The sequence below is a fragment of the Chrysemys picta genome, chromosome 1 (genome assembly GCF_011386835.1).
Source record: "Chrysemys picta bellii isolate R12L10 chromosome 1, ASM1138683v2, whole genome shotgun sequence".
NCBI lineage: Eukaryota > Metazoa > Chordata > Testudines > Emydidae > Chrysemys > Chrysemys picta.
The window spans coordinates 245,644,266-245,671,978 of NC_088791.1; the positions used below are offsets into that span (position 1 = coordinate 245,644,266).

Below are 27,713 nucleotides of genomic sequence, written 5' to 3' on the forward strand. Positions count from 1 at the left end.
CACCCAACTGTGAAATAAATACCTGGAGCCATATCACACTTTTCAAGTTTATGCTTTGGGCATCTACGATTACTCTTAAAATAAGGCACTGGTTTTGCAGCTACAGCAATCCAAACCAGGCACTCATCCTAATGTGAACTGCCAAATGCAGTTTATTGGCAGAGATAGTCATCCAACTGGCAGCAAAGAGTAATCTAAAATAGTTTTAGCATTATTGTCCTGCAAACCAGCCAACATTTCGCTGTTGACTATTTTGGTTTCCCTGCGAAAGGATCTTGGGTCATGTAAAACTGATGGATGTTTCAGGGAAACACTATGGCAGATTGCAAGCAGGCTTGAGGTATTAACAAGCAGCAACAATATACTTATGGGGCTTCAATGAAACTTGTTCACATGGTGTCTATTTTGAAAAACATGTTGCTGCATAAAAGATATCTTTGACTATACCAACACCACTCACCTCTGCAAGAAACAAGGAACTCTCTGATGGAATTAGATCCAGCAAAGAAAAGATTTAAGGAAAAAGGAGGGAGAAACTGCAGCTTTCAGTCTCTCTTTCCCCTCCAAAGAAAATACTATACATAGATATATAGTGTGTTTTGTTTCTAGGAATCTGCTGTCCTCCACAGATGGAGGCATTAAACAATACTAAATGAATACATTTTTTTCACTCTGTAGGGCAATAATTTTCTACTATAATTCTGAACTTCTGTCTAAGACTGTACATAATCTATAGAGTTTATCCAGCTATTGATTGATATATATATATATATATATATATATATATATATATATATATATAAGGACTGTCACATGATTAAAAATATTCATTGCAACTAAATCGCACTGTTAAACAATAATAGAATACCATTTATTTAAATATTTGTGGATGTTTTCCACATTTTCAAATATATTGATTTCAATTAAAACACAGAATACAAAGTGTACAGTGTTCACTTTATATTTATTTTTATTAAAAATATTTGCACTGTAAAAAACAAAAGAATTAGTATTTTTCAATTCACCTAATACAACTACTGTAGTGCAATCTCTTTATCATGAAAATTGAACTTACAAATGTAGAATTATGTACAAAAAATAACTGCATTCAAATATAAAACAATGTAAAACTTTAGAGCCTACAAGTCCACTCAGTCCTACTTCTTGTGCAGCCAATTGCTCAAACAAGTTTGTTTACATTTGCAGGAGATAACGCTGCCCGCTTCTTATTCACAATGTTGTCTGAAAATGAGAACAGGTGTTCACATGGCATTGTTGTAGCTGGCGTCACAAGACATTTACGTGCCAGATGTGCTGAAGATTCCCTTCATGCTTCAAGCACCATTCCAGAGGACATGCGTCCATGCTGATGACAGGTTCTGCTCGATAACAATCCAAAGTAGTGTGGACCAATGCATGTTCATTTTCATCATTAGAGTCAAATGTCACCAGCAGAAGGTTGATTTTCTTTTTTGGTGGTTCGGGTTCCGTAGTTTCCGCATTAGAGTGCTGCTCTTTTAAGACTTCTGAAAGCATGCTCTACACCTCATCCCTCTCAGATTTTGGAAGGCACTTCAGATTCTTAAACCTTGGGTCCAGTGCTGTAGCTATTTTTAGCAATCTCACATGGGTATCTACTTTGCATTTTGTAACATCTGCAGTGAAAGTGTTCTTAAAATGAACATGTGCTGAATCATCATCCAAGACAACTATAACATGAACTATATGGCAGAATGCGGTAAAACAGAACAGGAGACATACAATTCTCCCCCAAGGAGTTCGTCACAAATTTAATTAACGCATTATTTTTTTAATGAGCGTCATCAGCATGGAAGCATGTCCTCTGGAATGGTGGCCGAAGCATAAAGGGGCATACGAATGTTTAGCATATCTGGCATGTAGATACCTTGCAATGCCGGCTACAAAAGTGCCATGTGAACGCTTGTTCTCACTTTCTGGTGACATTATAAATAAGAAGTGGGCAGCATTATCTCCCGTAAATGTAAACAAACTTGTTTGTCTTAGCGATTGGCTGAACGAGAAGTAGGACCGAGTGGACTCGTAGGCTCTAAAGTTTTACAGTTTTGTTTTTGAGTGCAGTTACGTAACAAAAAATATCTACATTTGTAAGTTGCACTTTCACAATAAAAGGATTGCATTACAGTATTGTATGAGGTGAATTGAAAAATACTGTTTCTTTTGTTTATCATTTTTACAGTGGAAATATTTGTAATAAAAATAATATAAAGTGAGCAGTGTATACTTTGCGTTGTAATTGAAATCAATATATTTGAAAAGATAGAAAAACATCTAGAATATTTAATAAATTTCAATTGGTAGTCTGTTGTTTAACGGTGCAATTAAAACTGCGATTAATCACGATTAATTTTTTGAGTTAATTGCATGAGTTAACTGCAATTAATTGACAGCCATAGTATGCTATATACATCTGGTCATTTCCAAAATATTTCCAGAAGTACCATCTCAGGTGCAGTGCATCTAATTGTTAGAGGATGTTGCACTTCTTATATCGTGCACAATGGAAGTACTGAATCACTAATGGTATTTTAGAGACACATTCCAAAAAAGACTCTACAAATGACAAGCCAAACATTTGGGGCTAAATGATTACCTTTACCTGTACAGTGAAGGTTCTCTCTTGAGCATCTCTGTACTGACATGTTGTTCCATTAGACTGTACAAGAGGATAGGAAGAGATGTAAAGCTGATATTGTACAGTGTTAGATACGCAGTATCATATAAAGGCTGCAGATAGAAAAAAAGAGTTATATTAACCAGTTATATTTTCAAACACAATACATCATACTATGCTTGATTTAACAGGAGAATGTTGTCTTGTTTAGAGACACAAAAGCACATTCCTTAAAACGAAGACAAATTCCACATAGCATCCTTCGATGACTGTTTTTGAGATAGGATAAAAGTCAGTTTTCACCCAGGTTCCTCTGGGCAAACAAGTCAATCAAAATTTGACTTGACAATAGTCAGTGTCTCCTCACAATGTTTCAGCTGTGCAAAGGGGCTGTAAAGCTGCCCTAGCTGGGCAACTGATTCCCCTGGTGGGGGAAATCTCTGTCCGGCATAGCCAGCTCCACTCCACCCCCTTTTCACCCACCCAATGTAGGGTAGAGTTCAGGTGTAATGGCTGGAGTGTTGCTACATTCCAATAATCCTCAGATGACATAATGGTCACTTGTGGGGCTATAGCTAGCATGTTTAAGCTAAAGCAGCTCTAGAGAACAGCTTGAATAGGGGGATCAAATCAGCTCCTTGACAGCACAAGGGACTGGGCATGAACCAATTTTTTTCTCCCCTTCTCCCTGTTCTGGGTCTTATTCTAGGTACATAATGTTTATCATCATTAACAAACCTATTCCTTGCCCCCTATAAAGTGAGGGTTTCTTCCAGACCCTGCCTCATGATCAGCCTATGCCCTGAAACATGTGCACTGAAAATCCTTACTACAAAGGCTTCTCCTTTTTTTTTTTTTTTTTTTTTTAAAGTAGTGTTATTTTTCATGAAAAAGAATGGCAAATTTTACAGCCAGAGTTCATCAACACATGCTTTAACATCTAATATTAGCCAGAGAGTGCTTCACAAAATGCTAGATAGGTTTCAGCGCATCCCTAAAATTGAAAATAGTTTCACACTCAATTTTTTAAGCTCATTGGAGCTTTACTGTGAAAATCTATGAAAAAGGTCCAGTCGGTCCCCTTTTCTTCCAAGTTCCTGAATTTGTTTTCATCTCCCTTACTTCATGGGAGGAATGACAAGGAGCCTTCCAGACAACTTAGATAGCTGAGAACAGCCGAGGAAGAGCAAAGAAACAAGAATTTAAAAGAAAGAGGACCAGGCCCTCCCCCAAGAATGCCTTATTTTTCTCTTTTGGAGAATTAGGTCCCTAAACTGGTGTGTTTATTTTCCCTTTTCCCACCCCTGATTTCCATGGTATGGACATCTGCATGCTCAGCCTGAGAGAGCCCCAGATCAGGCCAGCTGCCTTCTGCACTTTCACCCCTGCCTCAAAAGACAAACCGTTCACACCCACACCTTTTAGATTTTCTTCTATCCATGCTCCGTGAGCAAAAAATCAATGATTGAACTGCATGTTTTCCATGGAGATTTTGCTTTCCACAGCTAACATTCAGTTTTGTATTTTCCATTAAGTCTTTGACTCAGAAAATAATGTGGCTTTTCTGATAATTCATCAAATTCATTTCAGTAACAGTCATGAGAGCTCTTGAAAGCCACACTAACCAAAGGTAATAGACTTCTTTAGAGAGAGCTGTAAGCTAAACTAATAGCTTTTTCAGCCTACGGTAAGATTATACAGCATCCTAATGCTTTTAGTTAAAAAAGGCCAAAGAGAAGGTTTTACAATAAGCAGAAAAATTAAAATGCCTGACTAACCTGTTGTGAAAACCCACAGAAGAACTGATATAAAAACTGAGGAAAAATGAAGCAGACATTCTGGAAGACAAAGTGAGAGTTATCAAGTGATGCACAATCAACAACATATATCACGCATTATTATAACTATGTATATTATAATATCGTATAATACTAATTGTGCTGCACACAGAATACAGAAAAGGCTGTGATAGATTTATAGAAATAGGGCATTCACATTCTCATTTTACATTAGCACAGATAAACACAATTTTGAAATAAAAATTATAACTACTCTGTCAAGTTGGAGGGAAATGAGATGCTACATGGGGGTGGGTAGGCACAGAAGACAGAAAGAGGAAAGTAAGGTCATATCAACAATGGGATTCAGGTAAACTAGTTTCTGATATACTGTGGCCAGACAGTGTGAACATAAATAGTAAAATGGGTTTCTCCATCCACATTGGTCAACTGAACTTAGAAACTGATTTTAGTTAGAATTACGTTAACTTTTAAAACACTGTTCCTCAGACTTGATTTAAAAGGCACTGTAGATGGTGCCTAGAACATGGGTGGGTGGGGGGGCAGGGAAGGAGGGAGTTGCTGGAATACTTAAGGGAATAAATATTAAAGACAAAATGAAAATTTTATTTTTAACCGTATTAACGATCATACAGTGCATATAAATAAAAGCTGTTCTGCCTCAGAGTTTGGTGACAATGATACTCCTGAGAGCATTCTGCATCAAAAAATTAAAAGTTCTGCATCAAAATAATTAAAATTCTGCACACAATATTTTAAAATTCTGCAAAAATTTGCAAATTTTATTTCACAAATAAATGTGGAGGCTCCAGCCTGGCAGTGGAGCGAACAGACCACTGGCTGCACAGAGGTGGGAGATCACTCTGCAGCCTCTCCTGCCTGGGTCACGGACTCAGCAGTGAGGCTGCACCCAATCCTGACACAGCCTGCCCCAGAAACATCCCAGGGCCCTGCTCCTCCATGCCAGGTGCACCAGGTGTGGGCAGGATCCAAGTGTGGAGGGGCTTAATGTGGGGGAATACAGGTATGGGTTGAGAGGGTTCTGTGTGCGGGCGGCTCAATGGGGGATCCAGCTGTGCGCGGGGGGTGGGAGGGGGCGGGATCTGGATGCACAGGGGCTTGTAGCGGGGATATGGGTACAATGGTAATGGGACTCGCAGGGGGTCCAGGTGAAGGTGGTTTGGACTCAGTGGGGCAGGGTGTCGTCTGGGTGTGGGGGTCCAGATGCTGGGGGAGTGGGGCTCAGTTGGGTGAGGATCCAGGTACAACTGGTTGAGGCTCGGTGGGGTGAGGATCCGGGTGGTTCGTTGGGGTGGTCCAGGTGCAGGGGGAGTGGGGCTCATCAGCGGGGATTCTGAATGTGTGTGTGGGGGTGAAGCTCGGTGGGAGGGTCTGAGTATTAGGGGGTCTGGATGCATGGGGATTTGGTGGACGGGGGAGCAGCTCCCTGTACAGAGATCCCTCCCCTTGCAGCTGAGGAGTGATGGGTGCAGGAAGCGGGGTTGGGGAGGGTAGGAAGAGGGGGAGTTTGCAGTGCTTCCTGCAGCCAGGGGAGAAATCTCTGAGTAGGTCTGACCCAGCCCCGGATGCCGTGCAGGGGAAGAGGAAGTCCTGTTCTCCCCAGCCCAGCCAGGACTAGCACCTGAGTCCAGTGCAGGGTAGGAGCTACCTGTTGGGTCTTCCCCAGTCCCGCCTCTTGCCCCACAGTGATTTACCTCTCTGCTGGCTGCCCTGGGCACCCGAAACACTGCTGGGGAGGGTCGCATGACTGCTCTTGTGGCTTCCCTTTGCTTCCCCATCAGAAAGTCATTTTTCTGCGGGGAAGCAAAGAAATATGCGGGGGACATAAATTCTGCGCATATGCAGTAGCACAGAATTCCCCCAGGAGTACAATGAGCAAACCCACCTGGGGATTTGTATCTAGGAGTCAACAGCATTTTCTACAGTTGAGGGTACCTATTATATATAGTTAGTTAATACCATATGCATATTTGCAGATTACATGATCCTATCCTACCTTATAAAAGAAGTATTGCACAAGCTCTGATATTCTAACATAATAAAAATGCCCATGAACAAGCAACATTTTTTTCAAATGTTTAAATTTAGGTATTGCATAGTCACTATTTCTTGCAGCTTGACGGCCTTCTTTTCCAGTGATTCCTAGAAGAAAGAGTTGTTAGAAGCTGTTCAGAAAGCTAACGAATTATTTAAAACATACAAAAATACTGGCAAAGTTGCAGGGCATGCGGTGATGTTAATTTATTATTAGATTTCATTATGCCTTATAATTAGCTGGAGTGTATAAAATATAAACATTATCTATGAAAATGGGTAATTAGTTGTTTGAAACAACCTCTTTTTTTTAAATTATATTTGTTATTTCCTTTTAAATTAAAATCTAGACCGCACACTTACCTATACCAACGTGTGCTTCTAGAATCATACTGACATCATTTGCTCCATCACCAATTGCTAATGTGATAGGGTGTTCCTTTGATAATTTAATCAATTTTACGATCTGAAAAAGAATTAGCATTAAAAATCTCTTTCCTGACATGTTTACAATTTGGTTAATGGCATGTGGTGTACAGTTAATTAAATGTAAGCAACATGCTTACAAAGGAAATTCTGTGAAAGTGAAGAAAAACAGTTTTGTCCAATTCAATTATTAAACATTAAAACCAATAGATTTTCTTTGGCTAGAAAAAGCCCTGAATATGAATAGTCCTCTGGTTTTATAAGTATTATCAGTGCATTTTAAAAGGGGTAGGGGAGAGAGACTGTTGAGGAGACTAATGTAGAAATTATTCAGAAGTTTTGCTTATGCAGTCATCATCTACAGGCTGTGAAAGCTTTAATTAAAATAATTCCCAAGGTACAGACTGTACATTTTCAGTAAAATCCTAAAAAAGAAGTTTTTGTTTTCTCAAATGCTTCCTAAGCCAGTAAAGTTGCTTTTCTTTTCTTATTTCTTAAGGAGAATGGTTTTCTTGAATATTAATCTCATGATCTATTCCATGACTGGCAAAATGAATATCAAACTTGGCAATGAACAAAGATAATAGGGTCCTGTATGTCTTTCCGAATATAGAAGACCAAATATGGGAGAACAGATCCATCCATTTTAACTAGCAAGCATTATAATTTTAATAAACTGGTCTATTCAAACTAAATACTTATACAAACTTCCCCAGGATGAAAAGAAAAGTGACTAAATACATTAATTAGACTAAATGAATGTGCATGTGTACTGTACATGAGCACTAAAACAAAAATATGGGGATTCAAGATATTTATGTTCCCATGTTTTGTGTCTTAAATATCAACATGCTTTAAAGTTTCCTCCCCTGGAGTTATTAATATTGTTTACAAACTGAACTCCAGGTAAAACAGAGTTTTTAATCTGGGAATATCTACAGCAAATTTATATGTTTATGTTAACATCAATGAGAAAACAGGAGTCAGACAGTATTTCAAACAGTTTACACCATCTATCTATTCTATCTGGATTTTATTTGTATTTAAAGAACAAGAACTAACACTCCACAATAATAGGTAACTCATGCTTCCAATAGTATCATGTAGTATGAGTAGAAGATGAAGCAATTAGTTCATTAAATATGTTTCATTTACCAGTATGTATCAACCATAAAAGTTGATCATATACATAAATCAAAATCAGGTGCACAGCAGGGTTCTCTTTTAATGTGCCATTACCTAATTGCTTTCTAGCAAAAATTCTCCTCTCTTTCTAATTTTTGCTTCCATTTTATAGAATAGAAAAGTGAAAGATAACATTTTAAATTACCATAATATGTCACAAACAGTAATGACTTTCAATATTTACATAGATGCGTAGTTAACAAGTAATTGATCATGAAACACAAACCTGTGCTTTTTGCAAAGGTGCCATTCGACAGCATAACACTGCACTGCAGTTCCTGCAAATTTCAAGAAAGCGCTCTCTATAGTTACCAGAGCTCCCATCTTCTCTAGGTTTCATTATTAATGATAATGCTGCTCCATCAATAATTAAACCATAATCTTGCATATCAGTTGAAAGTCTGTTGAGGAAGAAAATGCAAGTGAAGAGCTACTGTAAAAATATATATATTTTGAGTTTTGATTTGGAAAGAGAAGGCGAGAAATTTATTTACCAAAAAGCAACATTAAAAGGGACATTACCAAGGTAAATATACTTAAAAGTAAAAATCCTTCTATGCTGTTCCTGCAAAATATTTTTAAATTCTAGTTTACTTTTGACTCATTCTGCTTATTTACTTTTGCATTTCACCACCTAGCTTGGACAATGAAACTAGATTGATTCTGTTTCATTTATGCTTTGACTTCCATGCACTAGTATAATGCTATTGTGTTTGGGTTTCCAGCACTGCAGGGGAATGTTTACAACAAAAATGGGGAAAAAAAGCAGTGGTTTTCAAAACTCTGTAAACATTTACATTTATAATAGTTTTTTTCCCCCAACACCTCCTTCTGTCTCCACTGCCAACACACAACCTTTTGTTTATTTTTGACAAAAATAGACTGCCTAAGCTACCCATTATAATGATACATTATTGACATATTAAAAATTTCCCTCACATGTGTACCACCTTACTACAAGTGACACCTTGAAAACAACAGCAGCATTAAAGTAGCACACTATTAAGTCAGAATTAACTAGAAAATGAGGTACCCTATTTATTAAGAGCTGACAATGAGCTTGAATGCTTGACAGGACAATGAAATATTTTCATTCTTAGTCTAGTAGCCACTTAGCCACTCAACAAGCATAATTCAATATTCTCTGGTTCATAGTATCTTTTAAAAATAAAAATAATATGTTTTTTATAACCATGATCCTTTTTCCATTATCTATTTTTAGCAGTGGAATGGTTAAAATAATGCAAGTCATATGACAAGCCAGAGAATGAAGAGTGTAAAGATTTTTTGCATGTAACAAGCCTACACGAGGTATTAGGTGCTATACAGTAATTCACACTCTGGCAACATAAATTGAGCTACAGTATATTGCTGCCATTGCTGTTCTAACAACCATTTAATTAAATTATGAAATGCCCACCAAATCTTTTCTTGGCTTGAAAGCTGAACTTTCTACATACCCGGAGAAGTTGTCCCTGGTTAAGCTGCCACTGTGCTTTAGGACAGTTTTGCTTAGGTCAAACAATACATCATGTAAACTCTGTTCTTCAATTTTCTTTGTGGTTAGCTCCAGTAGCTGTGTGTTTCTTCTGAAGAGTTTGCAGGCATAGCATGTGGCAGCAGCAGTCTCCATTTTGTCTCCAGTCAGAACCCAAACTTTAATGCCAGCTTTCTGGAGTGCTTCAATCGTGTCAGCAGCTTTTTCTTGCAGCCTGTAGATATCAATTGACAATAAATATTGATAGACTGACTGGAAATGAGAAATTCAGGGCCCTTACTAAAAGGTTTCCATGACATGAACAGTATTTCAGTAAAAGGTTTTAGACACAAGAAGTTTCTAATATGATGAAAATCATAGCTGGGAACCTGAAAATGCTTAAAGACAAAGATCAGCATGTTATAAGTAATGTGTCTTGCCATTTTAAAGCTACACAAAGGTTTCTGTTTTCATCTTTATTACTTAAAGAATCGGATGTTTCATCTCACCAGCTCCAGAGCACGTACAGACACAAAACATATCCAGTATCTTCAATTAGTTGTGTTAAAAAAATGAAATATCTAAGTTGCTGGGTGATAAAAGTCAGACATACACATGTCCCTCCCAGCACCCAATAGGTGTATCTTTTTCTCCCCTCACAAACCCTAAAGATTCTCATTTCATTTCCTCAGACTGCCCATTTCAGAGACTTGCTTCTCCATGATCTTCCCTCCAGCAGATGAAGGGTACACAGGAATACCACCCAGCCCCATCACACATCAGTGCTGTCCCCAAAAGGGTGAGATTCGCTTTTTTGTTCCCCTGGGGCTCCACAGCCTTCATAGCCAGAACTAGTGACAAATGAAGAGGTCCAAGCAATGTCTTCTGAGCAGACCTAATCTTGCTGAGTTTTGTATGCGCTTTTCCACATGGAGTGAGAGATTTTATATAAACTCCATAAAAAGCAAATTAAAAGAACATTATTCTTGCAAAGCTAAGCACTCCAAACTCAGGAAATGCCAGAATTAAGGTAGATCATGCAACCTTAATTATGGTCTGTGTGTGAATATACAGTACAGTCTGATCAAACAATTCTAGGAATATGCTGACTTTGATATAAACCAAAATGTTCATTACCATTTGTGATTCAAATAAAATGAGTATAGAAATACTTGGGTAATATTCACGACATGTTATTCTTCAAAGTTTTATTTTAGTATGGTATCTATGACTGAAAGAAATAAGCTATATTTAACATTTTTATTTGTAGTAGGTCTTAGTCAGAAACATAGTAGTAAAAGTAATAATTTGCAACACTGATTATCTGAAAATACTGATTTCTGTGTATTTATTATGCATAACTGAGAATGTAGTTAGCTAATTTATAGGAGATTGATACAAATAAAGAGATTTGTGCCTAATACAAAAAAGGAGGTATAATTATTGCACCTCTGGTTCAATGCCTCTGTTAATAGGCACATCTTCCCATTTATCACATCATTCAACATAGTCAAAGCAACATACTTACTGGTCCTCAACAGCTGTAGCACCAAGCAAAATAAGATCTTTCTCTATCTGCTCATATGCCTCTGCCAGTTTCTTTTCCCGATCATGAAGGGCTAGCTTTGCATTCTGAAGCAGCTTGCACACACTATCATACTCTTTGCGTGTGAACTTTTTATATGCAACACACAATGTTCTCAGTCCCTCCTAAAGAATATGATAAAAACAAAGAACAATGTTTATACTATAAAAGTCTTAAACACCATTAAGAAATGTTCTGAAAATAGAAGCAATTATTATCTAATATTTATGATTAATGTGAAGAGTCCCTCTTTGGTTCCTCTATATCAGTTTAGGGCTCTATTATGACTATATGATCTGCCAGAGCAAGAGGCATCAGGATATTATGCTGCCCTGAGAGCAGCCTGGGAGAGACATTGTTACCTTCCAAGTAGGGAGTAAATTGTACTGGGTCTATACCCATTGCAGCACAGGCTGCCGGACGTGCTAAGGCAGCTATCCTGCTGAGTCCGTAGGATAGGAAGGTGGAAAAGCGTGGGAAACCAAGGCTATATGTTCCCCTTTCTGACCTCTCCTACCTACCTGCATGGAGTGGGAAATGTACTTGCTTTGTGGAGCCTGCTGCCCCTCCTCAGCTGCTACCTGCAATGTGGGTAGCTGGTATAAAGGGGTGCTTCTCACTCTTAATCCCTTGTGCTGCTGCACAAGCAGGGCTAGAATTTGGCTCTTGGCTGGTCCTTACATTATATGCACAAATATTTAATTTGTAGGCAAGCATTTTTGGTTTGTTAGAAATGTCCATTTAAAAGGGATTCAAGTTTATAATTTTTTCAGCTGATTTTACTCATATATTTTCCATATTAAAAAGATCAGTTTTAAAATTCTGATTCATTTGCAGAGATTATCTTTAAATATGTACAAATGAAAAAAATGCTAAAACTGTACAAAAATAGACCTCACTTTTGAGAGCAATAAACAATTGTCTAATCTAAAACAATGCATGTTTCTCTCAGTAACTCCTTATATACTGAAAGGGCAGGCATCATCCAATTTTGAGATAACTAAATATTATAGTTATATTATTTTGTGAAGTTAAGCCCAAAATACCTCAATGTGATGATAATCTCAATCCTATATTTACTGCACATATCGTTTCTTGATTTATAATAGTTTAATTCTAACAGAAGAAGAGAAAGCAAGCACATACAAAACAAAGCAGGATGTCAAGTATCTCATTAATAAAAGGAAACCAAATAAGAAGCTACTTTCTTGTATGCACTGGTCTGATGAACGATCTAGTTCAGTACCTTTTTCACCATAATGTTACACTTCAGCAAATGCACCAAAGTAACTGGACTGAAAGTCAGGTGGAATGACAAGTGTTCAGAAGGCCATACAACAAGAACATTTTCCTTTCACCATTTTCGATGCGAGTATGATCAATTATTTTCTTGCTAGTGTCAGATATTGTTAAATATTTATGTAGTGCCAAAACTTTGAATGGTACTTTACTGAGAATTATAAATGGCACAGTCCTCAAGGAGTTTGCATACTTATTTAGAGAAACAAAGAAAATGAAGATAAAGGAAGCAGCAGTGAAAGGAGGGCCAAGGATTAAGATCAAATGATAACATGAGTCATGTTATGTTGTGGTTGAATTATATAACCTGTGATTTTTTAAATGAAACTGAGGTAGCGCAAGAAGGATGGAGTGGATAGAACAGGAGTGGAAGTGAGTGACAGAAATCAGGATGAAAGAAATGGGTTTTGAGGAGGCATTTGAAGATGACTGAAGGTGCTTGATACATTACAGAGGGAGGTCACTCCAGTTTGAGGAATGAGTGGGTGGGAACAATCAGCAGTTAAGAGTAGGCAGATTGCAAAGTCCGAGGTGGAGAGGGTCAAGAAGATAAGTATCATGTGTAGGCAGGAGTTCTCTCAAGCTTTCAGTGACAAAAGTTTTTAACTTTACACAGAAAGAGACAAAGAACCAATTAAGGGACATGGTAAAAATAGCAAGAAAAGTTAATTACAGTTGTTGATTGCTGGACAGTCTAAGAGTTGAAGAGAGAAATAAGAAAGTGCCAAAAAACGTCCAACATTTCCAGTTAGAGAGATGGGGAGGATAGTGGAGTTATCAATGGAAACAGAGAAAGGTGGGAAGTGTTGAGCGAGTGATGAAAAATTCAGTTTTTGCCATACTTAATTTAAAATAAGTACTACAACATTCAAGAGAAGATATCAGGATGAGAGGAAAAATACATGAACCTAGACAAAGGGGTGAGGTCTGGAATAAACAGGTAGATCTGACAGTCATCAGCACACAGAGGTGATAAGACATCATAGGAGTCAACAAGATCACCGAGAGAGTAAGGGTAGAAGGAGAAAAGGAGAGACTTATAGAAATGGAGAGGGAAGGGAAGATGATCCTCTGAAAAAAACATCAGTGAGGCAGAAGAGCCAAGAAAGGACAGAATAACAGAAGCCCATGTTAGAGAGAGTGGTGATCACAGAGTGAAAAGACAGGGGAGAGAGAGAGAGAGCGCATTCCATTTTTATTTCAATTAAATATTGGAACTTGAAAAGAGCCCTCCTGCAATGCAGCAATTGAATTTGAGGACTAGCAGTAAAGCATTTCACTGTGTGTAAATATCATGCGTTCACCTTCACACTGCACTACTGCAAGGGTTGGGTACTACTATATTTTTGTATTGGCTCACAATAGCTTGTGGCTTCTGTTGCTGATGTACAGTACTGTAAGCATCCCGAGGACTGCCCACAATACCTAGATCAATGGTTCTCAACTGCGGGTCTGTAGCCCCCTGGGGGACCGCAAGGCAGTTTCAGGGGGTCCACGAAGCAAAGCCGGCATTAGACTGACCGGGACCTATGGTTGAAGCTTGGAGCCCTGAGTCCTGGCACCCACTGGGATGGAAGTTCTGAACCCCCCTGGCTCAGCGGCTAAAGCCCGGAGCTCTAAAGTCCCCCTCTCCCCCAGCTGGGCCTTGGAGTTTTTATAGCATGTTGGTGGGGGCCTCTGAAAGAAAAAGGTTGAGAATCCCTGATCTAGATCACATCCTCCCACTCCCTATTTGTCCCTGAAATAGCAGAGCACAGTGCCAAGGATAAAAACAAGTAACAATCACCAAAAATGAGTTGGAAATTTTATGGCAACAGGATTTCACTTGATCACCAACACTTCCAGCCTTGAGATATGAATATTGCTCTCCACGGAACAGTACTGCAAGAGTAGTAATTATCATACTCCTTGTAATTTGGTGTTTCCACTTTCTATCTGGATTATGACCAGGAAGCACAGATTTGAGTATAGTGTTTTGATTTGGATTATTTCTGATTTGATCTGAACTGGTTTACATATCCTTAGAAACAATAGTGCTATTTATGACAAACTATCATTGTAAGTTCCCTTTGTACTGTTAAATAGTACCTTCAATGTAATCTGAAAAGTTAAAGGAATTTCCCATGAATCTAACTAACAAATATATACAAACAAGTCTCTTACAGTTTGATGGGCATTACTGGACAATTCTGCTCTATAACATAACCTACCACTGTTACCATTTTGGCTTTATATATTTTAATCCATGAGTAGAATTTACTGAAACAGAAGGTAAGTAACCTATGTATAAATCAGAAGTGCAATATGCTCTTTTTTAAATTATGTCCGTAAGGAGCCATGAGGAACAAAGCCAAGAATGTTTATTAATAAAGTGATTAACTCATCTGAGCCAGTGCCCAGAACCCAGTTGCCAAAGATGACTGAATTCAGTTTTTGAAGAGGAAACAACATTATTCCATTTTTGGAAGGGAACATATACATAAGAGGATGAAATTCCTCCCTGTGAAGATGATCAGAACAAGGCCAATGCATTAAATGCCACATAACCCATGTACAGGTCTTGATGCTGGCTCTCTGCACAAAGGTGAACTTTACCTAAAAATGAATGTTTTTTTTTTGCTTTGTTAGATCAACAGGACTGTCTTGCTTGGACAGAAGAGCAAGTCAGTTAATTGGAAATGGAAGGACAGCAGGTCTTGCCCTGGGTGTTACTGTACTTTGCCTTAGTAAATCAGAAAATCCTAGTTCCTAATCTGAATGTTTTAGGCTAATCTTCCCCTGGCTAAAACCTGGGCAGTTTGTGTCTGTAGTGCTTTGCCCATGAACTTTGATTATAAATTTGTACTCATCAGAGAATCCTCTATATTTTTTGTACTTTTGGTATTTAGCAATTAACAACTACAACCACCTCTCAATTTAGTTTTCCACTTTGAGACAGAACACATTAATAGCCACTTCTTGAAGAAGTTAGCTTGAGCAAAGTTAGCTTGAGCAAAGGCTGAAATTGTGGAAAAGCAACATCACTTGCCCCATAACCTCAGCCATGCTGAACACAACGCCATCTACAGCCTCAGAAACAACTCTGACATCATAATCAAAAAGGCTGACAAAGGAGGTGCTGTCGTCATCATGAATAAATTGGAATATGACCAGAAGGCTGCTAGACAGCTCTCTAACACCACATTCTACAGGCCATTATCCTCTGATCCCACTGAGGATTACCTAAAGAAACTACACCATCTGCTAAAAAAACTCCCTGACAAAGCACAGGAACAAATCTGTACAGGCACATGCCTAGAACCCCGACCAGGGGTATTCTATTTGCTACCCAAGATCCATAAACCTGGAAATCCTGGATGCCCCATCATCTCAGGCATTGGCACCCTAACATCAGGCTTGTCTGGTTATGTGGACTCTCTCCTCAGGCCTTACGCTACCAGCACTCCCAGCTATCTTCGAGACACCACTGACTTCCTGAGGAAACTCCAATCCATCGGTGATCTTCCAGAAAACACCATCCTAGCCACTATGGACGTAGAAGCCTTCTACACCAATATTCCACACAAAGATGGACTACAAGCTATCAGGAACAGTATCCCCGATAATGTCACAGCTAACCTGGTGGCTGAACTTTGTGACTTTGTCCTCACCCACAACTATTTCACATTTGGGAACAATATATACCTTCAAGTCAGCGGCACTGCTACGGGTACCCGCTTGGCCCCACAGTATGCCAACATTTTTATGGCTGACTTAGAACAACACTTCCTTAGCTCTCATCCCCTAACGCCCCTACTCTACTTGCGCTACATTGATGACATCTTCATCATCTGGACCCATGGAAAAGAAGCCCTCGAGGAATTCCACCTTGATTTCAATAATTTCCATCCCACCATCAACCTCAGCCCAGATCAATCCACACAAGCAGTCCATTTCCTGGACACTACTGTGCTAATAAACGATGGTCACAAATATCACCCTATACCGGAAACCTACTGACCGCTACACTTACCTACATGCCTCCAGCTTCCATCCAGGACACACCACACGATCCATTGTCTACAGCCAAGTTCTAAGATATAACCGCATTTGCTCCAATACCTCAGACAGAGACAAGCACCTACAAGATCTCTATCAAGCATTCTTAAAACTACAATACCCACCTGCTGAAGTGAAAAAACAGATTGACAGGGCCAGACGAGTACCCAGAAGTCACCTCCTACAAGACAGGCCCAATAAAGAAAATAACAGAACACCACTAGCTGTCACCTTCAGCCCCCAACTAAAACCTCTCCAGCGCATCATCAAAGATCTACAACCTATCCTGAAAGATGATCCCTCACTCTCACAGATCTTGGGAAACAGACCTGTCCTCACTTACAGACAACCCCCAACCTAAAGCAAATACTCACCAGCAACCACACATCACTGAACAAAAACACTGACCCAGGAACCTATCCTTGTAACAAAGCCCGATGCCAACTCTGTCCACATATCTATTCAAGTGACATCATCATAGGACCTAATCACATCAGCCATACCATCAGGGGCTCGTTCACGTGCACATCTACCAATGTGATATATGCCATCATGTGCCAGCAATGCCCCTCTGCCATGTACATTGGCCAAACCGGACAGTCTCTATGCAAAAGAATTAATGGATACAAATCTGACATCAGGAATCATAATACTCAAAAACCAGTGGGAGAACACTTTAACCTGTCTGGTCATCCAATGACAGACCTGCGGGTGGCTATTTTACAACAGAAAAACTTCAAAAACAGACTCCAACGAGAGACTGCTGAGCTGCAATTGATATGCAAACTAGATACAATCAATTTAGGACTGAATAAGGACTGGGAATGGCTGAGCCATTACAAACATTGAATCTATCTCCCCTTGTAAGTATTCTCACACTTCTTATCAAACTGTCTGTACTGGGCTATCTTGATTATCACTTCAAAAGCTTTTTTTCTCTTACTTAATTGGCCTCTCAGAGTTAGTAAGACAACTCCCACCTGTTCATGCTCTCTGTATGTGTGTATATATATCTCCTCAATATATGTTCCATTCTATATGCATCCGAAGAAGTGGGCTGTAGCCCACGAAAGCTTATGCTCTAATAAATTTGTTAGTCTCTAAGGTGCCACAAGTACTCTTGTTCTTTTTGCGGCTACAGACTAACACGGCTGCTACTCTGAAACTTAGCTTGAGATGAGGCTCTAGTAATTTTACTCCTTCCAATCACAACAATTAGGGCAACTAACTTCGTGATTATATTGACAAATTGATCTTGCTCTTTGTAAAAAGTGAATTCCATTTTCCCTAGCAGTATATTGTCCTGGACACAGAATCTGAAGTGTTATTTTAACATTAGTCAGTAAAGTCTACATGACAAAATGGACAAAATGAATAATATAGTTTTAGTAATCTTTCAAAAAAAGAGAGGGAAAGAGAGTTTAGTTGACTGCTAAGACTAGATTCCAGCAACGACCTTTCAAGTTGGTTCAAACTTTTGTACTATGGACTATATTAGAATAAGGAAGTGTTTTATTTCCCAGTTAAATGACGTTGTCAGAGGGAATATATTTTAAGTGGGATTTAATGTTATTATGGAAGATTAATCAAGCAAAATAAAGATAGACCAGCTCTCTACAAAGTTACTTATACGCAATCCAAAAAGGACAATCATCAGGACATTTATGAGATACCTATCATTTATCATAGCATGTGAGCCAATTTGCTGCCTGTATGCTCTTGCAGAAGCTGTTATATTTAAGAATTTGGCATAGATGCAATTATCCAGGACGAAGAAATATTGAGGCTGAGGGTCTTGATTCTCTCTCAGACTCCGCCAGAATTCGGATGGATATAGTATATTAAATTGCTCTTTCAGTTTCATTAGCTTCTTCCACCTCTAAACAACCATCTTCTCACAGGGGAGAAAGCTATTTTATATAGTAAAGCTTAGTAATGTGCTCTGGGAAAGAGTTTTAAAGAGGAAATCCAGTTTTCCTCTAAAACAGCAGATAACATTGATGGACATTTCTTCACTTTCTGTATAATACCTGTTTTCAGTCTGAGTATTTGATGCCAATCAATGCTATCTTATTTTAAGAGAGATAATATTTAATTTAAATGGCCTTTGTTGTTTTTTTAATGGCATGTGAGACAAGTATTTATAACCCCTAATCTTATCTTTCAAGTAACCAAGTTGGATATTTTCCCCAAAGGAATCAAGAAAGCTCATACTTCCTTTTTAGTAAGCAAAAAATGTATGTACAGGCATTATTGTTGTATTGCTTCCTCATAACAAGAACATTTACAGCTAAATTATGTTCTAATGGTTTCTCTCTCAGGATATCTTGTGAAGTAATCTAAAGCCAGTAAAACTATCAGATGCCAAAGCTGGAGATTGAAAATGGCGGTGGGATTTTCAATAGGAGTTTTACCACTGACTTCAATGGGGAAGAGTTAGGCCAAAGCTGAGCACTTTTTAAAAAACTCAATTTACACTGCTAATTAATTAATTCTAGATAACTACTAGTTAGATTAGCCTCACCACAGAATTATCTTGTAAATATTCTTCAAAATAGGGGTTCTTGGTGTTTATTAGGAATTCGGGCAAAATCACACCCCAGAGGAAAGGGGGCAGAGGAGAGACGGGGCTCACTTTTGTCGGCAGCTACTGCTACAGGGGCTATGATGAAGAGTAATCCTTGCACTCAGAAGGGCAGAAGGACTGTAGCTGCGTCCAGGTCTGGCACAGCAGTGGAGGCTTCCTGAACCCTCCTCCCCATTTTGGTACACAATGCAGGACCAGGAAATACCATTTAATATTTAATCTTACCACTGCATTGCGCTCAACTCTTGATCGTATTTGGTCTATTTTGCCTTCTGTAACTCTAGGAAATATAGATGAATCTGCTCCCTTACAAAACAGAAAAATATCACCTAAAAGAGACAAAATACGAAGTTTAAAATGGTTAAAATTTATTTTCTTAATTTTTTTTAAAAAACAGGTTAAATATCTTTAAAGACAGTTTCTTCAGACATACATTGTTCTGAGAGCGCTAATTACCATCTTAAAATTCCAAAGCATCACTGAAAGAGCAGAAAAGAGCAAAGCATGAAGAAAAGAACACTCTGGTGAGACCCAGTTGAATTCAAAATCAAGACAAAAGATCACAAACCACTAACCCCCTCCCCCCGAAAACAAAGCAAATTCAGGATATGATATTTCTACCTGCCACTGATCGGACAATCACACTCATTCGCCTCCTTACAGAATCAAAACTCAACATCTCTAACAATTCAAACCTGAAAGAGAAAAAAAATATTTTGAAGTAAGCCTGTTTTTTCACATAGCTAAGCTTGTTACTGAACCTAGATAATAATTTGTAAGTTCTGCCACATGGAACAAAGTAAGATGCAGTCAGTTAAGGAAAAATGGGTGAGTCCCCTGGCAACTAGACCAGGAGTTTTGGCTGGATAATGACTGCATGATGGAGTCCAGTATCCAGTCACTGACAGCAGCCAGTACCAGAGGAAGATGAAAGAAACCCTGTAACACAGGGATATGGAATATACTACTCACAGGGAAAGTTTCCTTCTAGTCCTCAATAGCTAGAGATTGTCCTATGCCTTGAAGTATGAGGGTTTATATCCCTCGGATGTTTTAGGATTTTTAAAATTTATTATAACACTGAATATTCTTGTTTTCCCCAAAGGGAAATGACACTCCTATCCCTAATAAATCCCCACCCAACACCAATATTTCCCTCAACCCAATGGTTCCCCTCTACCTTCCCCATACCATTCATTTAATATATTTTATCAGGTCCCTTCTTATTATTTTTTTTTATAAAGAGTCCCAATTTTTTTTCAATATAAACATATCTTTAACCCAAGTTCTGACCTCTGAAAAGCCCTTCTCCCCGTAGGGTGACCAAACAGCAAATGTGAAAAATCGGGACAGGGGGTGGGGGGTAATAGGAGCCTGTATAATGAAAAGACCCAAAAATCGGGACTGTCCCTATAAAATCGGGACATCTGGTCACCCTACTTCTCCGTAAATATTTTACTCAAGAAAAACGCTCTAATCATTAGACAGACCACATCATATTGTTTTCACTTGTTTAATCAGAGAATTTACTCAGTTCTATGTTATTACAGTCTGGAATTAAAAAAAAAATCATCTACGTAAGGCCACAATACTACTTTTGTTTGAAGTCAATGGTACCAATCTAGCAGGAAGTTGAATCAGGCTTATGATTGCAAAATGCAATGAAAATTGGAATAAGTCCAAGTATTTTTTAGTACTTCCATACTTCAACTGCCAAATTATTACTGTGCCTCCATTTACTTATGAATTTAGTTATAAATACCAGAGTCCTATATTACTTAACAGGAATGAAACCAATGGGGTACTATTCAAATAGGATTGTTTAAAAAAACATATGCAAACAGATGAAGCCATATTAATTTTCTATACCACATAAACACCATTTTGCCTTGGACTATCTTGTTATACCTTTGCTGTTTTCCCATTTTTCCCATTACATAGTTTCTCAAACTGTCAGAGTAAGTGAAAACAGAAAATGAGAAGTCCTGTAAATTATAACTATCAGTAAAGCATTACCCTTTTTTAACTAAGTGGTTTCTTATTTCTCACAATTTTTGGTTTACAAATGAATATACTTAAGGAAAGAAAAAATTGCTGTATACATTATTGATAAAATCCATTTCCTCAGTCCCAACCGGTTCACATTTCCACAACCACTCACCTCTCAATATCATTTTTTGGATTTAAAATTTCCATAAAGTTGTCCTTCAGCCTTAAATATGTGTAACCAAGCCTGCAAATTTAAATGCAAATTCAGACAAGAAGAGATTACAAGTAATACATTTATAATTACGCAGCTTAGCATGTTGTAAGTACTTAAGAATTAACTTTATCTTCTGAAATAGAAATATCCTGTTTTGATTTCATTCATGGCTAAGGATTACTAATATATGCTGAGAAGATAGTAAACATCACGTTTATATGATTCTGTAAAATTGCCTATTAATAATATTTCTCTGCTGAAATATATTTTCAGCTTCAATTAACTGAATATCCATATTCAAAATTATTTTGGAAACCTAAAAACTATCAAATTACACACATACCTCTGTATTCCTTCAACTAAAGCAACTTCATCAGGTGATGATGATATATACACACAAGATCTTCCAGACAATTGGGCTTTCTTTAATCCATCTATATTGTCATCCTCTTTCACTTGAACAGTGTGACAAAGACAAAGAGCCCGAAAAAATAGCTCCTCTCTCTCCTAATAAATAAAAAGGAAAGTATTGTCATTATATAGTATTATTTTGAAAAGGGATAAGAAAAATGAAAACAAAAATAAAAGAAAACCCTATCTTCCTTCTAAATTATTCTGTTTTGTAGGAGATTGGAACCACTTATTTGATTTGGGCTTGTACCTAAAACCAATTATGAATATTTTTGATAGGTAATACAGTCTCACATGGTGGCTAATCCTTTATAGGGAATTGGATGCTAGCCCTACCCGTGACTAATCAAGCTTCCTCCTAAATGATGTCATAAAGCCAGGATCAGGTGACAGCTTGAAGATTACCTGGTCCTCATAAAAGCCAGCAAGCAGCTCAGGAGAACAGCAGGGAGTAAGATGACTCCTGTAAGAATCATTGGATCAAGGGAAATGGCCCATTTCACATGCAACTCTCAGATAGAAGTGTAATCTTAAAAGGAGCAGAATGGATAGGTGCAGGTTGTAGGAAGGTCCCTGCGGGAGTCCCTGGGACAGGGGAAGGAACACAGATTAGATATGATTCTCAGGGGAATGGCCTACAGGCAGCAGGCTAAAGGTAAGAGGAGTAGAGAGAGGCTCGCCCTGATTCTCAGGCAGATGCCCTGTGGAATATAATCCTGTAGGGAGTAGACAGGCTCTTGCAGAAGACCCTGGGTCACAGAGAAAGGACATGAGTGATATGATAAACTTTCTCTCAGCACCCAGGTCTTACTGTGGGGTGAGTTTGACTGTTCTGTTGCAACTCTGACAGGTGTTTACTGCACAATAGCAGAGCATGTTTTTAGGGGCCTTAAATCCAAGCTGAGAGCCAGAAAAACATTGGGTCTGCACCTTTGATGTTGTCAGATGGGTGTGTGGACTTCAGTGTCTTGCATAGCTTGAAACAGCCCCTTTCTGGTTGCTCATACAAGGTATGCTTTGGTAGGGGATTTTGGGAGCTGGCGCCAAACCTTTACAGTCAGTTGCAGGGATTGACTAAGGACCGCCTCTCTTTATGTATCTCAGGCCTCTCTGAGTGCAGCTTGGGAACCACACCAAAGAGGTAACTGCTAGTTCCTGGGCAGTTGGTTGGGGTTCTGTTTTATCAATGAAGGTTGCTAAATTAAGCCAAAGAAGAACTGCAGCCTGTGCTCTAATCACACTTTGGTGTCTGTCTCTCTTTCCTGCAAAGCAAAAACTGCTTTAAATTGAGTTGCCCAGAAAAAAGCTTCACAACCAACAGTGAGGTCACAACTTCAAGGATGAAAACCTCTAGGCTACAGAATTACAGTAAATAAAACTTAAAAAGGCCCCATTTTGCACTAGTTTAAATTTATGAAGGCTATAGAATATGCTTTTAGCACCCATTTTTCCCTTTTATCATAGGTTTTGTCTTATATTATCATAACTGATTTCTACTTTAATCAGTCAACTAACTATTATTATAGATGTTTAGCTATTAACTTGGTAAAGTTTCATATTTTAGTTTTCATTTAATGATATTTTACAATTTTATTAAGTGGATTCTCTTGGACATTTCTTGTTAAGCAAATAAATCCCTTAGGGCTTGTCTACATTTACATTTTATAGCGCTCTAACTTGCTGGCTCAGGGGGGTGAAAAATCACCCCCCTGAGCACAGCAAGTCTGAGCGCTTTAAAGCGCTAGTGTGGACAGGCTCCCAGCGCTCGGAGCTAATCCCCTCGTGGAGGTGGCGGAACGCTGAGAGAGCTCTCTCCCAGCGCTTGCGCGCAATCACACTCGCACTTCAAAGTGCTGCCGCGGGAGCGTTCCCCCGGCAGTGCTTTGAATTTTCCAGTGTAGACATACCCTTAGACTAAACTACAAGAGGAAAATATTTATGCTGTGATACAATTCCACCAGAAATCCACTTAGTTTACTAAAATCTCTGGGACATTATACACCTCTACCCCGATATAATGCGACCTGATATAACACGAATTTGGCTAAAACGCGGTAAAGCAGTGCTCCGGGGGGGGGGGGGGGGGGCCTGGGGCTGCACACTCCGGCGGATCAAAGCAAGTTTGATATAACGCGGTTTTACCTATAATGTGGTAAGATTTTTTGGCTCCTGAGGACAGCATTATATCGGGGTAGAGGTGTATTTATAGTTTTCTTTTCAACATAAAGATCAGTTCATTTTCATATTTTTTTTAAAGGAGCATCGTACTTTCCCGCTTCCTCCTGGAGAAGAGTCGATCATATCAATGCCTGTACAATCATGGAGGATTTGCCCATTACAGATGACATGAGGTATATAAACATGCCCTTCAATGCAGCATTCTATGAATTCCATATTGTTCTCAGTTAATGTTCCCGTTTTATCTGTGAAGACATACTCAACCTGCAAAGAAATACATTAATTAAAGAGAACTGGATATATTGTCAGACACTGAGAATGTCTCTGTTCATAACTCAAGTTGTATAATTTTCAAGCCCTTAGCTGCTGGGCCTCAACAAAGAAGAACACAATAGCTTCCTTTGGGGTGTCAACTTTTGTCAAAATACAGGCAGCACCTGAAAGGTTCTACAGTACATGGGGTAGATGCAGAACTATGTTTCACCTGACAAAGAATGTATGTGAGACAGTAGTGAAGCACTTAATCCATTTTTCTCACTTCCATCCTCCTCCTTTCCCATGTTAAATCCCTTATCTTCAAGAGCTATTTCTGGAAACAGGTTGCACATGGCTTACACTTGTCAATGACTTTTGATATCTGAGGCATTAGCCCAGATTTTGATTATAGTGACTACAACGATGTCAACAGAATTACTTAAGCATTACATGCTAACGTGTATGTAAGTGAGATACTAGTGAGATCAGAATCTGGACCATAGCCATTATGCAAAAACAGACAAAACGTAGTTATAATGTTACAGTGTAGGCCTAGCAACTGCACTCTTCACCCGAACATTAGTTTTTATTTCACCTTCCCTAGAGCTTCATGGAATTCAAAACTCCCAGCGGTAAGAAAATGAAAAGACCTCTAGCAGGGACAACTGATATGTCAGACTACTGTAACAGCTCAAAGGTGAGGTGGGTTTTTTTTTTGGGGTGGGGGGGGGGTAACTGACAGCAAGCAGTGCCAAATAAGTCATTTAAACTAACGATGTTAATAATTGGCTAAGCAATACTTCTCTCAATTACTATTGATCTTATTGTTTAAAAACCTTCGAAATTATCACACACATTAAAAGAAATAAGTGGGTCCAATAGAAGGTATTACCTAACCCGCCTCGTCTCTCTAATACCCTGGAACCGACATGGCTACAACAACACTGCATACAACTAAGTCCATTAAGTTTGGATGCACAACTTGACAAACCTCAGGCCTGTTCTTCAGAGGCTCTGAGCACCTACAATTCTCACCAACTTCCCACTGACTTGGGTGGTCAGTACCTTTGAAAATCAAGCCTTATGGGTATCAAGCTGGACATCTAAAACTGAAGAACACTTTTGAAAATCCAGACCAAATCTTGAACAGCACATTTTGAAGTGACAAAAATTAATTATAAAAGCCAAAAATGACCCTAATTGGGTTATTTTTCTTGAAGTGTTAGAAACTATTGATACATTTTTATCATCAGTTAGAACTTCTATGAGGAATTTACCTGTCCTAATTCCTCATTGAGGTCAGAAGTATTCACCAGAGGTCCTTCACCTGTGTCCTCATCAAACATTTCTTCATCCCAAGTGAGGAAATAAGAACCAAGAAACTTCTGCATTTCCACTGTGACATACATTGATACAGGAATAATGTAGTTGAAAAGAACCATGAACGCAAGGAAGTCTGTAAATGCTCTAAGTATCTGCCAAAGAAACAAAACCAAAACATTGATTTTTCATTAATCAGTGGAAATTACAAGATTAAAATGGTTATTTACGCGTTTATCTTTCAAATGTCTTTCAAACATTAAGCGGAACCATTTAAAAGAAAAATCTTCTCAGTTACTGTCAACCCTCAGCTTAAATTTCTGCATTTCTCCATCACCATCATTTTCTCTCCATGCTTCACTATACAGTGAAGTCAGAAACTGGAACATTTTTATACATCTGTTATGATTCCAACTTCACTACTAATCAAGCATGAGGAAGAAAGAGCTTTGAAGGAGAAACCAACTTTGTAATTCTCGTAATTCTGAAATTGAGAGTACATATTTTCAGTTACATATCAATGTATTACAAAGTTCTAGAGTGTCGAATGAATGACTACCTATGAATGATGAAAAATTAATATTCACAGAATATCAAAAAAGAAAAACAAAACAGCAAGAAAAGGAGGCAAGGTTTGCTGATTTGTACAGATTACAGGCATTTCCTATATTTCAAATAAAGGGCCTCCCTGTCTCAATGAAATAGCAAGGTATTCACATGTATATATTAATACTTTGATGTTTTCTCCATAGATAATAAATGACAGATTTTAAGCAATTCAGAAATAAAGGACTGAATTGTTCAACCTTTACTCCCATTAGTAAGCCTAGCAATCACAGTTACTAACATCACACAAGTAAGTATTACTTGTGGGAGTAAAGGTTGCAAAATCCAATCTTATTGGTAAGAAAATTTATCTATGTGAAGAAAGGCTGCAAAATGAGGCCCAAAATTAAGAGCTAAGAGTTTAATACTGATTTCTCAGTAACTAATACCAGCAACAAGAAAACACAAACTTTAGGTGGATTTTTAATACTATACCTACTGAATACTAAACACAATTACTATATAGTCTCTTTAAGCTGGATGTTCGTTCAAATGTAATTTTAAAGTGCAGAAAGCCAAAATACAAGCTTTTCCAAACTGCACTGCCAGTAGTCTCAGCAAGGACCAGGAAAAATAATTCATGACTGATAGTCACTCTTCACTAGGATCACTGGAAACATATGTGAATTTAGGGTGTTCTGAAACTATTTTGGTATTTCAAGTGTTTTCTTCACAAGATAAATTTTCATTAAAAATATTCTGCAAATTATGGTTGCACAGATCTACTTCTGAAAGAACAATGACAGTGTTGTATTTATCAATCTACAGGAACAGATAAGACAGCCAGTGTCCATTTATATTGGACATGGTGGGGCATGATATAACAGTCCCACCTATGGTACATTTTTACAGCAAGAGGGGCTAACAGATGTAAATTGCCTCATTCGCCTCGGGGTCATTAACTTTGAATATGACCATACCAATTTAAAAATGTCGATATTGTTTACTATTTTACTGCTGTTCATTTTAGTATAAAAACTTAGCTAATGTGCTTTATGCAGTATAGTTGGATTAATTCAAAAGGACATGCTCCACGAATCAGGTTGCATTGGAATGTGGGATCAAATACTTGAATTTTGTTTTGGTCCTTATGGGGGAATAGAAGGGAGAAGAGAGAGACAGGTGATGATATGGGAAGACCTCTGGGAAGAGATTGGGGTGGGAAGTCACAAAGAAAGGACTCCAAAAAAATATCCAACAAGTTCACTTGATTTGTTCTAAATGCCATTGAATTTTATAAATTTTCCTGTAGATATCCAGTGGCTCTAGTAATCCCCTAAGTGATTCTCAAAAGTCCTGAAATGGCTTCCCCTCAGACAATCAAAATTACTTCTAATCAATAGAAGCTCATCCCCAACTTCAGAGATCTATTCATAAGCTACTGTATAAAAATATATCATATCCCACACTTCGCCAATAGCTTCTAACATTCTGTCATCTATTTTTAATATGTTTACTTTAGACAAACATCTACTATTTATTCAATATTTATTTTTTATAGTAATTAGGTACCACGCCTAGGGGATTTGCTTTCCTCTAACTGATATAGCAATTTTAGCCTCTCTAAACTTTTCAGTTTTACTATTATGTATATACTATTTAAAAATCACTACTTAGATGGTTTTCATGAAACAAG

At 38.2% G+C, this 27,713-nt stretch overlaps 1 protein-coding gene across 8 annotated transcripts in view; it reads right to left on the bottom strand.

The window, feature by feature from the left end:
• The window catches only part of ATP11A (ATPase phospholipid transporting 11A), a 231,951-nt gene that overhangs the window by 29,477 nt on the left and 174,761 nt on the right, over positions 1 to 27,713 (bottom strand). For all 8 annotated transcript variants that reach the window (XM_065581014.1, XM_065581016.1, XM_065581018.1 and 5 more), the window contains 13 exons: positions 25,429 to 25,626; positions 23,987 to 24,160; positions 21,651 to 21,814; positions 21,266 to 21,337; positions 19,726 to 19,799; positions 19,330 to 19,433; positions 11,124 to 11,305; positions 9,579 to 9,830; positions 8,345 to 8,519; positions 6,871 to 6,973; positions 6,470 to 6,615; positions 4,432 to 4,491; positions 2,639 to 2,766 (listed from right to left, as the gene is read on the bottom strand). In XM_065581014.1, coding sequence (XP_065437086.1) covers positions 2,639 to 2,766; positions 4,432 to 4,491; positions 6,470 to 6,615; positions 6,871 to 6,973; positions 8,345 to 8,519; positions 9,579 to 9,830; positions 11,124 to 11,305; positions 19,330 to 19,433; positions 19,726 to 19,799; positions 21,266 to 21,337; positions 21,651 to 21,814; positions 23,987 to 24,160; positions 25,429 to 25,626 — 1,832 coding nt within the window. The remainder of the gene's footprint in view (positions 1 to 2,638; positions 2,767 to 4,431; positions 4,492 to 6,469; positions 6,616 to 6,870; positions 6,974 to 8,344; positions 8,520 to 9,578; positions 9,831 to 11,123; positions 11,306 to 19,329; positions 19,434 to 19,725; positions 19,800 to 21,265; positions 21,338 to 21,650; positions 21,815 to 23,986; positions 24,161 to 25,428; positions 25,627 to 27,713) is intronic.